The sequence below is a fragment of the Pteropus medius genome, unplaced genomic scaffold (assembly GCF_902729225.1).
Source record: "Pteropus medius unplaced genomic scaffold, Ma_sr-lr_union100, whole genome shotgun sequence".
In the NCBI taxonomy this organism is placed as follows: domain Eukaryota; kingdom Metazoa; phylum Chordata; class Mammalia; order Chiroptera; family Pteropodidae; genus Pteropus; species Pteropus medius.
In genome coordinates this window covers 1,058,415-1,075,735 of record NW_024354503.1, presented here as the reverse complement: position 1 = coordinate 1,075,735, position 17,321 = coordinate 1,058,415, and the positions used below count along the sequence as shown (strand labels likewise).

The window sequence follows — 17,321 nt, the reverse complement described above, 5'->3', positions numbered from 1 at the left end:
TGAGAGTAGCTAAAAAATTTAAACTTCCAGTTCACCTGGAAAAAAATTGTGGCTCACTTAGTTAACCAACCCCAAATTTTGACTCTTCATTTTATTTCTGACTTTTGTGGACCGGGCACATCATACTTTAAAGTTCCTTTTCTCTAGCCATCGATTAGGATTTTCTGTCCTTCAAGCAAGGAAACCAGGCTTTATTTTACTCCATAACTCTGAGCACTGAATATTAGATTTTGTTTTGTACGTAAGTCATTTATTTATATATGGTACAACTTTTGAAGGATATTGTAAATTTGACCATTTATATTGTTTTCACACACAAAAAATGGACATGCAATGTTTAAAGATAATTATACACCAATCTACGTATCATTTTTTTAAAGTTCCTTTTGTTCTTTGGTATTGATAATGATACCTTACCTAGTTTTTAAGGTGCTTTTATGTGCCTTATATTTTACACGCCATGATTCTCATAATAACTTTTGTAGATAGGACCAGCATTTAATATATGAGAAACTTAAGTTCAAGAGTTGAGACTTGCTCACAATGACTTTACTCAGAAGTAGCAGAGTTGGACTTAAGAGCCCACAGTTCTTTTGTCTTCTAATCTGCCTCTTTTCTCTACGGTACTGTAGTCCTTCCCAGCACTGATGTGCCAGATAGTGAATGCATTCCCAGAGTATAAACACGAGAACATTAGAGATTAATGCATTAAGCATGTTAAGCATGTATAAGTATGGTAAATCTGTTGAGGGACTCAATATACTTGGAATAAATATTTGTGAACAGTACCTATCTTAATTATGTCCAGAAATAGAAATAGAATTTTTAGATTTTTGGGGGCACTTGCACATGGGTTATAATTTCAGCTTTTTTATCCTGGACTAAGAATTTACATTATCTTTTTAAAACCTTTTTTCCTTTGAAACATTATCTATTTAGTAATATTTCTCACATCTCTATGCTGCTCATTTAAAATTCACGCATGTGTCTTGAGGCAAGTAAAGAGATGTGGCATAAATCATATTTACTTTCTAGATTCAAATCTAGATTCAAGGCATATTCATTGATGTTTGAGGTATTTTTTTGGAAATGGATATTTTCTGCCTTTACTCAAACATAATTAAAATGATATTCCCAAATTATACATACTGTGGCTCTTACATGATTTTGACATAATTACCTTCCATTACACCCGCCAACCTTTGGACTGGACTTTGAAATTTTTATGTGTAAATGCATGGATTTAGTTAAATGTCTTATGGTATAATGGTTTATTTGGACTTTATCCAAGTATTGAAAAAGAGATTACCCATGTGAATTAACACTAGAATATAACCTGAATGGTGAAAACCAGATAATACTTGGTTTACTGCATTTACTAAACAGAATTGTTTTGTCTAGGCTACCAGATTAAAGTTGCAGTTATAAATAAATGTTTTTATAGTAGTACTGTCTGGTTTAGCAACTGTTCACTGTTGGTGGGTTTCTAGTCCAATGGTGCAGTTTAGTTCTCTTTTAGTTGTACCATGCCTGGTACCTCTGGGTTTACCTGATCTTAGTTATTTTTTAATGTTTACCCAGTAGTCAGAGATCATGTTATCAATACTGAGTTCTTGGTGTGTATTGCCCAAAAATTCTAACTTTTGATTCTGATACATTCTTGATAACTGCCATTTCTAATTAGGGTAGATAGTGAAGTATAAGGGAATAATTCTGAGAATGAGTGATATATAAAGCCTTTTAAACTTATCAGCTTAAGCCTCAGACCATGTCTGTCTTAGAACCTGCCTTTTTATATGAAGCATGACACTTAAGTTTCTACTTCCTTTTCTGAAACTTTATATGAATGCAAAAGGGCAGTATTGGGGCATTGAGATATGATTCTGGTCTGTATGTCTTGGGCAAAGCTTTTTTTCCTTCCTTTCGAAATTTAATGGCAATATTTACTCAGCATTTAGAGAATGATATATCAGAAAAAATAAGTGCTCTCACTATGCAACAGACTTGAGAGGAAGAGAACTTACTATCAACTCAAATATTTAATCTTGCAAAATTATTTCCAAGCATTCAGTGTAGCCAACTATTATGACTATTTTAATACTTTAACCTACCTCATTATCTTGCAGTAACAGTTCTTAATTTGTTGACCAGTGTGACATGCCAGCATATATTTCTTTGAACAGAATGAGTATAGTGGGACTCTAGCAAGAACAAAGAAGTCACAAGGAGAGGAAGACATTTTTTTCAGGAGCAATTTAGTTATATCTCATTAATAATATAAGAGTTATTTTAGTATTTGTGGCCAAGTAAATTTAGAGGAATTTGTTAAGATATGAAGTAAAGCTGGGCATCCGTGCTATAGATAATTTTCGTGGTAAAGTCGTATTTGCATTTCACCCTGGAAGTTTAGAAATCCAGTTTTTGAAGCACATTTGTAACTGATTATTACTATCTGTAATTATTCAACTGATCACTCCAAAGTCACACAACTAGTCTCAAATTGAGCTTCAGTTAAGGGTAGTCTTTTCGGTTAGGAACAGCAGCTTTATCAAATACAATTTTCCATCACTTTATTTCATTTAGGACTTTGAGATCTAAAATCGTAGTGGTAGAGAACAGTACAACCTTGGTATCATAAGCCCCACCCCTCACTACCCCCAGAAAAGACAACATCTAAATTGAGTGCTTAATACCCGTGTTTGCATCTAGAAGTGTTTGGTGTGACCATCAGGCTTGACTTGAGCGCACAGCAGAGACAATAAATTGTAAGTACTCTATGTATGTATAATTAAGGAATATTCTTGTCCTAGTTGTCAAACGTTGGACCACGGAGATCTCAACCTGGCCAGAGGAGAGAGCCCAGGAAGATCATCACAGTCTCTGTAAAAGAAGACGTGCACCTGAAAAAGGCAGAGAATGCCTGGAAGCCCAGCCAAAAACGAGACAGCCAAGCTGAGGACCCCGAAAACATTAAAACCCAGGTGAGAACAGAAGCACATTCTAACATTGTTTTGAAATTATAATGGTAGTTTTAATTTGTTTTAACTTGTTACTTGTTCCTATTACTATATGTACAGATCTTGTTTAAGGTATTTTGTAATTTTTAGCTATTATAAGCATTATTCTAAAAACCATCTTGGATACCAGACAACCTGTTTTCTCTCGAAATTGCTTTCTGTGTGCTTTTCAAAACACTATGTCTCGAGAGTTTATACATCATAGACTTCTATTATTATTCAAGCTCAAATCCATATTTGCTTTTATTTAAAATGTGTTTTTAGATTTTTGGTGTTTACCCTGTATTAGTCTAGTTAGTACATTACTTTATGTCTCCTTGTCAGACCTTGATTTCTAATAAGTTCGAATTTAGAAACCCATCTTGTTTTAGAGTCTTTTAGAATAAAATTGAATTCTTTGTATCTTTCTGTGCATATTCTGCCCTCAGAACTCCTTAGTGTAAATTGAATGAATTTCTTTAATCCACACAAAATTATCTTTTGTGTCAAATAATGTAAAGGCTCATTCGTCTTTTGCTGTACACACAATGCCAGTTCTTATCCCTGGGTTACCTCTACTATCTCCTTTGGATGTTTTTGCTTCTAGGGACCATAACTAGAGTCTGTTCTTGAACTTGGCACCTCTACCAGAGCCAAACATCACAGATCACATACCACCTTTTCAGTGTCTGACTCTTTATATGTCTTTCCTCTTATTACCAGCAGTATAACAGTCAAAAGCCCTAGTTCTGGAGACAGACAAGTTCTATTAGGCAATTTCTTAACCTCAACTGTAAAGTGAAGATACTCTTATTGCTTTCTTCATAAAACCATTGTGAAGATTAAATGAAATAATATAAAGCTCTTGGCATTGTTCCTGGAACCTAGTTAGGTAATCAGTATAATGATATTTCTGGGATTGGAGATGTGCCTTATAAATCTTGATTTTGATTCAGCACCAACACAGAACCTCATACATAGTAGATACCCAGTAATACTTGTTAAGTGAATTAACTAACCAACAAAGTTGTTCATGCAAAGTCAGGACCAAAATGAATTGAACCATCACAAAGCTATGCTGTCATACCTGTTTGGCTGCTTTCCTCTGTTCATCTTTCTGGTGATTGCCCCAGAAATTTGTCCCTAAGGATATCCTTTTCCAGATTCACTGAAATCGGGTACCTAATCTTCCCTCCATTTCTTCTCAGTATATCTCAGTATTTTATAAAAATACCTTTTACATACCCCTCTCCAATACCCTGTGAAATGCCTAATGAAAAGGAGCCTAAATAGTTAAAATTCCTGCTGAATCTTTATCATTGAAGATGTCTTAATATTTAAGGCACTTATGTCAGTGCCTAATTTCATTAGATTCTTACAGCACCTCTGAAAGAAGGAATAGGTATTATCTTTTTTTCCAAATGTGGAAAAGTGAAGCTTCAAGAGATTAAGTTACCCAAGGTGTTGTGGTTACAGTTTATTTGTTGTGTCTTATAATCTGCCTGTCTTTACTGTTTACAGAGTTCTCCCCATTATATATTACTTTTTATTTCAGAAACATTAGTGTCAACCAGTGGTCGTTAGCATCAATTCAACACCAACAGGAATCCCCAATTAGGTGCAGTGAAGGAAACTACTGAGTGCAAACAGCTCAATTTTGATACAGTACGGCTGTGAGAACATTACGGCTATGGAACAGATCAGTAGTGTTATAGCTCAATTATGAAGCAACATGGCTGTGAGGCGGGCCTGGGGCCAGGCAGCCCTAGAGTCAGGCCCCGCTCAGGCTAGACAGCTCTGCTCTGCCTTGCCACCCTTCTTTGCCGTGGTCCAGCTAGGTGTCTCTGGTGTTTCATCTTTAGTGTTTCAGCTCTAAACATCAGCCTCTGATGTTTGAGCTTCCTAGTTTCACCTCCAGCTGAGAAAACACAGTCTTCATTGGAAAAGGAAAGTGTGCTCCCTGAGCCAGAGGGGAGCTGACTTACATAGACAGAGCTCTCTGCCCCTACCCCTGGCCCATGATTGGTCCATCCTCATGCATATAAGGACTCTAAATCCTTGCGATTTGATTGGTCCAAAAAGCACTGTCCTGCTTGGTCAGAATGGAGTGTCTCTGGTCAGTGAAGATGCATGGGTATATAGCTGTATAGCTCTGATTGGACAAGAAGATCCTCAGTCCTGGTGGGTGAAATACTATTCCAGGAACTCCTTTATAAGGGCTGGCTCAGATGGCAAGAACACAGTGCAGGCAGGCAGCTTAGTGCAGCCTTCTCCCTGAAGCGCAGTTTGTGTGAGAGGCCCCTGTTTAGAAAAGGCTGCTAGGCTCTGCTTTGAAATTTCAGCCCCGTTAGCCACTAGGAGCCCTTCTTGGTAGGTATCTTCTTTCTCAGAGTTCACATTATAATAGTTATATTGACTTGAGGTATCATTAATTAGCTAAGTTTTCTGTAGTGAATGGAAAATTCAATGGAGAATTAATAGACGTCTTTTTTAGGGCCAATACAACCTTTTTTTTCTTGACACTTTTTCTTCTAAATATGGAACATCTTTGCTTCATTTCCTCTCTTTTTTGGAGTTTTTAGTCTTCTCCTCTGCATAGGTTTATCCCACATTGACCTGTTGCTTCTACTAATTGTTATTCTCTTTCTTTCCTTTGTGTCAAAACAGTGCTTTTATTGTTGCCTCCACTTCCAGAAAACTCTTTCGCTCTGACTTCCTTTCCTACCACTGTGTCGTAACAACTTTATGAATGACCACTAATCACCTTATTCTTTCTGTATCATAAGATTTCATCTTCTCGAAGCAGTTCTAGGAAACCATCGCCTCGTGGCGTGTCTAGACTCCTGCCACGTGCTCTGAGTGGTAGTTCCATTGCTGGCAGCCCCTGCTCATCTCCCTTCTCTTGGTGCAACTTTCCTCCTGCTACTGCCTGACTCTCCACCCTGGCTTTTAACCTATCATTTAAGAATTCATTTTCTTTCACCTCTAGTGCACATTAGTCCTCTGATCTTTCCTTCTTGTTCTCTATTCCCCAAATAGAAAATCCGCAATAACAATTCCTTCCTAAAATGTTTTCCCCTTTCTAAAATTTCTTCTCCCTTTCTCACTTAGTCACCTTTTTTTGTCCATAATCTGGCCCAATTCTCATTTTTCTTTTAAAGGCATTCTCTGACTAACCCATTGTCTCTGACCGCTCTTGTACCTGAATTACCCCCTTCTCTGGCTCCTTGTGCTTGGTCTGTCGCTTCACTAGTAATATATTGTCTCTACAACTAAATTTCAGTGGTCTGGAAAGCAATAACTGTGCCTTATGCTTCAAATGGAGAATTTGTTGTAGATGTTCAGTTACAGAGAATAAATCATTTTCAATAAATTTGTGGTTTGATGCTGGAGATTTTTTTTAAATGAGGTATAATTGGCTTATTACATTAGTTTCAGGTGTACAGCGTCATGATTTGATATCTGTGTATATTGCAGAATGATCACCACAATTAGTCTAGTTAATTTTCATCATCATACATAGTTATAAATTTTTTTCTTATGATTGAAACACTTAAGACCTACTACTGATAGCAACTTTCAAATATGCAATGCAATATTAACTATAGTCACCATGCTGTACATTACTTCAATAAATTACCTTTTTATTATCTTATTTTTCTAAAGTTACCTTCTGAAATATTTGAAGATATTTGAAGGCAATTTTTTTTCTTGATAGAGAGCACAGTTTAAAGTTTGACCTAAACAATACCGTCTCAGTTGATAACAGGCAAAATTAGAGAGGTGCAGTGACTCCACTGTCCTTAATAAACTCAATTTTTTTTTTGTGAAAGCAATACTGACTCCTTGCTAAAAACTTTGACAATATAATTTTTTTTAATTTAAATAAATTTATTATCTCCTGCCTAGAAAAACTGTTAACATATTGGCACATAATCTAAAAATCCCTGTATACAGATATAAATTTTTAAAAGGATCACACAAAACATTTTCTAGACCTTTTCAGTTATTATATCATGCTTTCATGAATTTTTGCAACTTTACATTTTTACTAAGGCATAATTTACATTTAGTAAAATTTACTTTTTTGTGTATTGTTCTGTAATTGTTGAAAAATACCCACAGTCATGTAACTACCACTATAATCAAGATACAGAACATTTCCACCAGCCCCTTGAAATTTCCCTGTACTCCTTTGGATTCATCCTCTCCCCTCAAGCACACCTCTGTTAATCACTGATCTGTTTGTCCCTACAGTGTTGCTTTTTCCAGAATATCATACAGATGGAATCATTTTGAATGTGGCGTCTTTTACATTTACTACATATACATTTGAGATTCATCTGTAATATTATTCCATGATTAGTTTATTCTTTCTTTGTTACCCAGTAGTATTCCATTATCCATTCACAGGATAAACAGTTTCCAAGTTTTGGCAATTATGAATAAAATAATTGTAAACATTCACATACAGGATTTATATGAACTTAAGCTTTTCTTTCTTTTGGGTAAATTCCTAGCTATGAGATCAGTAAGTTGTATGGTAAATATAGGTTTAACTATATTAGAAAATGCTGAAGTGTATTCCAGGGTGGTTATTGTACCATTTTGTCTTCCCGTGGGCAAGGCATGAGAGTTTCAGTTCTTCTGCATCTTCACTGGCGCTTGTTATTATTATCTGCTTTATAAATTTTAGCCTTTTGAATGGATATGTGATAGTATCTCAGTGTAGTTTTAATTTGCTTTTCCCAAATGATTAATACATTGAAGAAGCACATCTCTTCGTGTGTTTATTTGCCATTTGTGTGTCTTTGGTAAAATTTCTGTTCATTTCTTTTGCCCTATTTCATTGGGTAGTGTGTTTTCTTAGTGTTGAGTTTTGAGAATTCTTTATATATTCTAGATACAAATCTTTTATCAAATGTGTGTTTTGCAAAAATTTTCTCCCAGTCTATGGTTTGTCTTTTCATTCTCTTAATAATTGTCTTTTGCAGAGCAGAAATTTTTAATTTTGATGATGCTCAATTTTTTCATTCATAGATTGTGTTTTTGCAGTCATATCTTTAAAACACCTTTGCATAACCCACAAATGCAAGGCTTTTATCTTATGTTGTCTTGTAGAATTTTATAGTTTTAGGTTTAAAATTTTGGTCTGTGATCTAGTTTTAATTTTTGTATATTAAAGTATAGAACAAGTTTCCTTTTTTTTCCCTTATGGATAGGAAGTTGTTCCATTACCATTTATTCCATTACCATTTGTTGAAAAGACTATTCTTTCTATTTTGAAATTCCTTTGTACCTTTGTTGAAAATCATGTGTGTGTGAATCTATTTCTAGACTTTTCATTCTATTCCAGTGATTTTTGTGTCTGTCCTCAGCTAATATCACATTGTCTTTGTATAGTACATGTTGAAATCAGGTTGTATGAGTCCTACAGTGTTGTATTTTTCAAAATTGTTTAGGCTATTCTAGTTATTTTATCTTTCCATATAATATAATCAGCTTCTTGATTTATACCAAAACAAAACAAAACCTTATTAGGATTTTTATTTTGATTGTGTTAAATCTGTCAGTCACTTTCGAGAAAACTGACAACAATAACAAATCTTCTAATACATGAGCACAATATAGATCTCCAGTTGTTTAGGTCCTACTTGGTTTCTTTCATCAGTGACTTATAGTTTTCATCATACAGCTCCTCTGGATATTTCATTAGATTCTTAACTAAGTATTTCATGGTTTTTGATGCTGTTGTAAATTGCGCTTTTTAAAAATGTGATATCAAGTTTTTCATTGTTAATATGTAGAAATAAAATTGATATTTGAATATTGACTTATATTCTACAACCTTCCTATACTCAGTTATTAGTTCTAATATCTCTTTTTATAGAGTCCTTATGATTGTTTGTATAGATAGTCATATCATCTGTGAATAGAGAGCTGTCTTCCTTTACAATCTGTATGGGCTATAGTTTGTTGTCATTGTTGTTGTTGTTGTTGTTGCTTTATTGCACTGATTAGATCTTCCAGCATGATTTTGAATGGGAATAATGAGAACAGACATTTTTGCCTTGTTCCCAGTCTTAGTGTGAAAGCTTTCATTCTTTCACCATTAAGTAGGGTTATAGGTGCCTTTTTTCTAGTTGAGGAAGTTCTCTTTTTTTCTGATTTGATGGCAGTTTCTACATCATTTAAAAAGACTCCTGCTAAGTATTCTGTACCACAATTTATACTATACTATAATTTAGACATTTCTATTCTAGGACATTTAAGTTCTTTAAAGGGTTATTGATGGAAGTTATCGTAGCTAAAATCTTTTTTATCTATCTTTAAATATGAATAAATTTCTGAAGTATAATTGCTGGTTCAAAGGACATATCACAGTTTTAAAGGTTTTAATACACGTTGCCTAATTGCTCTCAGAAATGTAGCAGATGATATTCCCACCAGTGAATTGTGACCTAATTCCTAGACTTCTCATCGGAAGTGAAAAAGTGGTATAATTTTGTACTATTTGTTAACATACATAGATTTAATTATTTCTGTGACTAGTTCACAGCCCTTGTTAATGATTTGGGAAGTTGAACTTAGAAATTATAAACAGAATATTAATTTTTATAGAAAGCGTCATATTGTCATGATTACTATAATGCCTTTTTTTTTTTTTTTTTTGTGGCCCTTCTAGGAACTTTTTAGAAAAGTTCGAAGTATCTTAAATAAGTTGACACCACAGATGTTTAACCAGCTGATGAAGCAAGTGTCAGGTCTTACTGTTGACACAGAGGAGCGGCTGAAAGGAGTCATTGACCTGGTCTTTGAGAAGGCTATTGATGAACCCAGTTTCTCTGTGGCTTACGCAAACATGTGTCGATGTCTAGTAACGGTAAGAAGAGAGGAAGGAATAAAACCAGAAATCTCCAAGAGGTATATTCTCCCCTCACTGCACATTCTTCCCAGAAGTGTTATTTGGGCAACGTAAAGGGGAGAATATATTTTTAGCACTCACTAATATGATATTCTCATTGTATAAGAAGAATCTTTATTTACTAAAATGTATACTCACCCCTGGAGGGGTTGTGGAGACTAGACTGAAATAGGAATGATATGGTCCCATTCAATATGAGGAAGGTTGAATAAGGTTGAAATTAGTAATGTAAAATTATTGTCATGGGGAACCAATTTTTCCTGGGGTATCATTTTTTTTTAGAAATAAAGCAAATGCTTTTATTCCATTTAATTAAATTCAAAGTTGAAAAACATGTTGGTTCTAATTTTAGCCTCGGTGAAAATGATAGGATAGTTGTCATAAAGGTTTCAAAACTGATCGTTTTATCTCTTAGAAACTATTAGATTTCTTTCTCTTTACATTGTCCACAGCCATTTATTCTCCACAGCCTGTCAAATCTAGGGCAAGACAGAATGGGAGACCAAAGAGCTTCTGGTTAGTGTTCATTGTCCTCTATTCTGCAGTCATAAAACTGCCATGTATCATCTGTGTTTTCTCTGCCTGTTACTGTTACCAAGGTACTTGTGTCAGAATTGTTTGTCCTTTAACATTTGAGTTTTTTCTTAATTATCACAACTCATTGTCATTGTGCCTCTTTATGAAAATGCAAAATTCTGTCATTCTACCAATATTTTTGAGTACCTGTGTCGATAAGATAGGTAAGTCTGATAGGACTTGGAAAAGTTACATCTTCTGTCTTTAAGAAATTCAATCTATATTGGGGAAAAAAACAGCATTAACAAGAAAAAAATCACTTATAAGGTATTCTGTGATATTGTAGTGTGTTGATGCCTCAATGGATGGTTTAGATTGAAAAATCAAGTTAGAGGAAAAAGAAATCACTATGTCAGAAGGAAGTAGAGTTTGAGTTGGGCTTAGGACGATGGGGAGTACAGTATAGAGAAAGGAACAAAGTATTCCAGGCAGATTCAAGTCTGAGGGAGCAAGCATGGCATAATGGTTACAAACACTGGTTTTGGAGTCTCTCCGTTCTAGGTTTAAATTTTTAACTTTAAATTTCTACTCAGCCACTTGCTAACTTAACCTTAGAGTAATTACATAAGCTCTTTAAGCCTCAATTTTTAATCTATAAAATAAGATTAATTCATATAATTTAAGGTTGTTATAATGAAAAAGTTAAAATAAATGAGATTGTGTGTATAAAATTTCTAGCGCAGTATTTGGCCTAAATGATTCAAAAAGATATTGGTGGAGGAAAAGACTGCGAAGGTCTTGAAAGGCTAGCTATAGAATTGATGATTGTAATAACAGAAACCATCTGTTCATCACCTACTAGATTGTGATATGGGAAAATGCTTTACATGTAGTATTTTAATGGTTATTATAACCCACAAAGGTCAATATTATTAGCCCTGCTTTACTGATTCAGAAACTGAAGCTTAAAAAGGATAAGTAACTTGCTCAAGTTTACTTAACTATTAAATGGCAGTGCTAGAATCTAAATGTAGTTCTATTTTATCTCAATCATTTGCCATATTGCCTTATAACATATGATAGTTACCTGAAAGCAAATCGATGTGCTATCTCAGGACCCTCATTTTCATTGTGACGGCCATAACATCCTGTAGTCCCTTAAAAAGAAGTAGGACTAGATCCCAGGTCTTCTGACTCATACTTTAGTGCTCTTTACTAACTTTGGATTTAATCCTTTGGACAATAAAGGATTGTTAATGTTTTTTAATATTAGAAGAGTATCCTTAATAAAAATGACCTTTGAAAAGGCCTGGCAATAATACAAGTTTGATTGGAAGAAGAACTTATAGATAAGCCAACTACTTATGTGACTTTTGTTATGATCTACAATCTTTTTAAATAAGATTTTTAAAACTTTATTAGATTATCTTAAATTACAAAATAATGACCTATTGGAATAAGTCAAACAATATGGAGGTATACACAGAAAAACTTAATACTCTTCATTTGGAGCTCCAGGCAGATAAATCTCCCTTCTCTCCAATGTAATCAGTGGGAATATATCTTTCCACAGTTTTCTTTATATTCATAAAATCATTTAAAACACACATACATATACATATATATACAGAGGATTGTTTTGTTTGTTTTGGACATCCCCCTAGGTCATTACAGGTAGATTTTACTTGTGCTTTTTTAGTAGTTACATAATATTTCATAATATGCATATACCATAATTTCTAACAGTTCCTCCTTTCCTCTCTTGTTCCTCCTACCTCTCCCTACCTCTCTCCCTCATGTTTCCAGTTTTTGAGTTTTTGAGTTTTTTTTATACCAAAAAGTATACAAATCATTGTGTACAGCTCAAGGTATATCAGCAAAGTGAACATACCTACCACCCTGGTCAGCGAATTTAGAACTATACCCTTCCCTCTTCCTTAAAGGTAGCTACTTTTCTGACTTCGAACACCATAGCTGATTTTAAGATACTAAGGCCCTGAAATGAAAGGGTGGCAATGGGACTAGAGTCATAGGTTCCTAATACACACAAAATGCAAAAATCAAACAATCATAAGAGTAATGAAAATCTAAATATGAAAAGCTAATCTTTCTGGAGAAAATTGAGAAGACTATCTTCATGAACTTTGGGGAAAATGTCAAATTTGGCTATTAAAATTTATAATCCTTGGTATAACATGATATCATAAATAAAATGAAAAGCTATAGCCACAGCCTGGGAGAATCTATTTGGAATACATATAATTGACAAAATATTGGAATCCAGAATTAAGGAGGAAAAGAAAAACCAATAAGGCCAAAAACAGCCCAATTAAAAAATAAGCAGTTCATAGAAATGAAAATCCATTGGCCGATAAACTTTAAGATAGTCAGTGTTATTCATTATTAGGGAAATGACAATGTAAACCACAATTCTGTACAAGTCACACCCATTAGGGTAAAAAAAAGAAAAGAAACCACTTTAAAGTGTTGATGAAGGTGAATACAGTCACTTTGGAGAGTAATTGGACAGTAATATTAAAGATGTTCATACACTGTTCCCCAGCAATTTCACTTCTTGGTATATACCCCAGAGAAATTCCAAGATGTGCACAAGGAATCATATGTAAGAATATCTGTGTAGTGGCTTTAATAGTGAATAATAAGAAACAACTGAAATATGTCTAAGACAAGAGTATACCACAATTCATTTGGTCAGTGCACTTGAATAGTAATACACACGTATATATATATATATATATATGCATTTAATATTAATGTAGTAATACTAAATGTATCAGCCTGGATTAACCTTAAAAATAGCACCAAATAACAGTACGGTACCTTTTAATAAAGTTTTATAATATTGCAAAATAAAATTAAATATGCATACTAAAGGTATACAAATTAGAAATACTAAAAATCATATTCAGGGTAAGAGAAGGAAGTGGGATTACGGAAAAGTACACAGGGGTAAATATTAGGGCTTCTGGTATTGACAAGTTGGGTAATTCAAACCACCTTTCCATGGATAACATTTAGAAAAGCTAGTTACAATATTTAAATCTTGAAGTCATCAGAGAACTAAAAGACAGTAAAGAATTACTAAGGCTAAGAACCTAAAAGAGATGGAGATTCAAAGAAAACTGAGATAATTGGTAAACCTACCCCCCTAAAAGAGACACCTGTCTTAAACTTGTTTTTCATGGACTTCTTGAGCTAGGTGACAGAAGTCGTAACTAGGGCCCACTGAAATGACTGGAAGAAGAGGCTCTAGTAAATGGTCCTGTATGCTTGGAACAGGGGTGAACGAGAAGTTGACCTGTTTTCACAGAGACTATAGCTCAACATCAAATCATCTCAATCCTTGAATTTGAATGACAATTTACCCTTGAAGAATGTAGGAGTTGGGGCATGCAGCCACTATGCAGTCAAAAATCTACATAGAACTTGACTCCTCCAAAACTTAACTACTAAAAGCCTACTGTTGACCAGAAGCCCTACCAAAAACATAATCAGTCAATTAACATATTTTGTGTCATATGTACTATGTTCTATATTCTCACAATAAAGTAAACTCTAGAGAAAAGATCATCGTAAGGAAGAAAAAATACATTTACAATACTGTATTGTATTTATCGATAACATAAGTTTACATCATTCGTTTACAAGACGAATCATCAGGCAGTACCTACATCAATTTGTCTTATATAATACAAAACACTGTAGATGATATATGTAATACTAATATTAGACATCAACAATGAAAAGATAAGTGGAAAAGAAGTTTATATTTATTAACAGATATAAAGATTCATGCATTAATAATAGCAAACATCTGCGAGTTTTTCAGATTCTTGCAAATATCCAAATTTCTCAATATATTTATTGAAAAAAATCAACATATAATTAGACCCACAGAGTGTAAACCTGTGTTGTTCACGTGTCGACTATATAGTAATTTCAGTATTAGTGCCCCTTATGTACTTGCAAGAAGCAAGCAAAGACCCTTTTTTTGAGACTTATACTAGTCTTCAAATTATTTCTACGACAGTTTTTCAGATAAAATGTCCAGCACACAATTAGAAATAATTAGGCACACAAGGAAAAAAGACAGCATTAATGAGAACCAGCAGCAAACAAGTATCCCACGGGGGCTGCAGATATTGACTTTATCAGGCACAGACATTAAATTACTATCCTTATGTTCAAGGGGATAAAGATAGACTGAAATTTTCAATAAAGGTCAAGAAATTATAAAAACCAATTAGATATTCCAGAACTGAATATTCTAATAAAATTAAGAACTTAATGAATGGGTTTATAACAGCTGAAGAATTATGATCTAGAAGATAGGTCTATAGAATTCAGAATGAAGCACAGAGAGACTAAAAGATGAAAAATATAAAAGGGAGGGTAGGAGACGGGGAGCATTCAATTAGATCAAACTTTGCTTTAATTGGAGTCCCAGGAGAAGAGAGCATAGTCTGTAAAAAAGCAATAGTTGAAGAGAATGGCTGAGATATTTTTCAGAACTGCTGAGATGTTAAAGCCACAAATTCAAAAGATTTTCTACAAACTCCAAGCATCAGTTAAAAAAAGAAGGAAAGCTTTTAGACTTGTCGTGGTAAAACTACTTAAAAGATAGCCACAGGGGAGGAGAGAGAGATTAAAAATTTGCAGGTTTTTTAATGAGGACACAAAAGTCACTGTATGTAAAAGAAAATGTTAATAAGTTGGATTACATTGAAATTAGCATATTTTCATCAAAATATGTTAAGAGTAAAAATACAAGTGCATATTAGGAAAACATAATTGCACAAAAATTTAATTAAAAGTTTATATCATTAAAAAAATCAAATAGAAATCAATAAGAAAATAACTGAGTTTTTAAATAGACAAGAGATTTACACAACACTTAACCAAAGAGGTTATCCAGATGACCAACAAACGTGAAAAGATTAATCAACTAGACACAAACTGTGCAATAACATCAGATTTCTAAATTTACCAGGTATTGGCAAATATGTGAGGCAACAAGAACTCTCAGATACTGCCAGTTAGACTATAAATTGTAACAGCCACTTGGGAAAAGAGTTTAGTATTATCTATTGAAAAGCTAAAGCTATTTTTCTGATATAACCAGCATTTCTGTTCTTAAGTATATACCCAACCAATAAACATATATTTCTTATGTACCAAGAAACATAAAAATATAGCATTTTCATAAAAGTGGTTATTACAAAAATGTGGGATAATGGAATTAACTTTGGAGGCTGGGAGGTCGTAGTGCTTTGGAAAGAGAATTCAAATGGAGCTCTGGGAGGCTGGCTTGACCTGGTGGCGGTCGTGTGAGTTTGCTTTCTCATAATTCATTGAGTTGAACCTTAAAAAGTTAAAGAAAAAAAAAAACAGGAAATAGAGTAGAATATAAATTATTCGGTGCTCTCAAACTTTACTCTAATGTTTAGTTTCCTAAAAGTAAAAGACCTAAAGCAAATATGGCAGAATATTAAGACTTAACAAAGTTGGGTGATGAATACATGAATGTGTGTGATATTATTTTATACTCTATAAGGAAAAAAATGGAGGTTATAGCCAATTAATTATTTTTCCAAAGTGGCATTTCCATGGCCTAGGGTTGACCAAAATTGAAATGTTAGTATTAGTTTCATTAATGCCAGCTTAAGCAGATTTCTTTCCTTCAAGTTTCTTTTTACTCTGCTAATGTTTATGAAATCAGACAAGAAAGATCTACTCTGTGTAGCATTTTCCAAACCTTCTAGGCCATAGGCACTGCCTTTTTTTTTTTAAGATTGTTATTTTGAGAATTGATACTTCCCAGTAGAATGAGAGATATTGAAGACAGTGAATAAAAATTAAACTATTATCTGGGGGAGGTGCTCTTTTCCTATCCATTGTATTCATTAGGTTAAGTAACTTCATTGTCATTATCACTATGTTCTGCTGAGATGCCCACAGGTAACATTGCAGAGTCTTTGGACTGATTCATAGTTGTAAAAATTTGTGGACCTAAGCCACTTGTCCTGTATTATCAGTGTTTGTCATTTGAAATAATGGAATCTAATTATAGTTACCCACTCATATAAGATGGCCATAAGTAGCAGTGGTAATAAGAGTTAGGAGTACCAGGAATTACAGCAATATTTTTTTAGATATATCTGCTAACATGGTTATATCTAACTCATTTAATCCTCACAACTGTTCTTTTTCCTTGTTTCACAACTTTCTCTGAAATTTAGAAAATTACCTAAATAGGGACTTTATATTTATAGAGGTTTTGAATATTAAATGCTAGAACCTTAACTTAAACAGTGGCCTAGTGGTTCTCAACTGTGGGTGATTTGTTTCCCAGGGGTCATCAGGCAATGTCTAGAGATGTTTTGGGTTATGGCTGCTGGCATCTTAGTGGGCAAAGGCTCAGGACGCTTCTAAATGTCCTCCAGTGCATAAGACACGCCCCCACAACACAGAATGTCCATAGTGTCTAGGCTGAGAAACCTTGCCCTGGATTGTTGAGATTTTAAGATTTCGGAGAATACTTGTTCTCATTATTTATAGAGCAGTTTCTAAACTTACTGCCTCCATGTCTTTCACATGGATCACACGCCTCTGTTTAAAACCTGTTTCATTACTTTGCAGTGATTATCTAGGGTGAGGGCTAGAGAATACAATTGTACCGTGTGTCAATTTTCCATGATTTCTTAAAAGGTAGACTTTTAAAAAAGGAATTCTTTAGATTTACAGAGGAAATTGATGTAATAGTGTCGGCTTTCGGAGTTGCTCTGTAAATGCCATAGTTATTATGCATACAGACACATTTATACATACACACAGCTACCTGCCTCTACTAAGCTCTAAGTTCA

At 34.0% G+C, this 17,321-nt stretch overlaps 1 protein-coding gene across 28 annotated transcripts in view; it reads left to right on the top strand.

The window, feature by feature from the left end:
• EIF4G3 (eukaryotic translation initiation factor 4 gamma 3) overlaps window positions 1-17,321 on the top strand; it is a 274,286-nt gene that overhangs the window by 212,210 nt on the left and 44,755 nt on the right. For 27 of the 28 annotated variants that reach the window (XM_039854734.1, XM_039854728.1, XM_039854732.1 and 24 more), the window contains 2 exons: window positions 2,811-2,981; window positions 9,682-9,879. In XM_039854734.1, the coding sequence (XP_039710668.1) occupies window positions 2,811-2,981; window positions 9,682-9,879 (369 nt within the window). Of the gene's footprint in view, window positions 1-2,810; window positions 2,982-9,681; window positions 9,921-10,373; window positions 15,930-17,321 lie in introns of those variants that run through there. The other variant, XM_039854739.1, reaches the window with a different exon arrangement.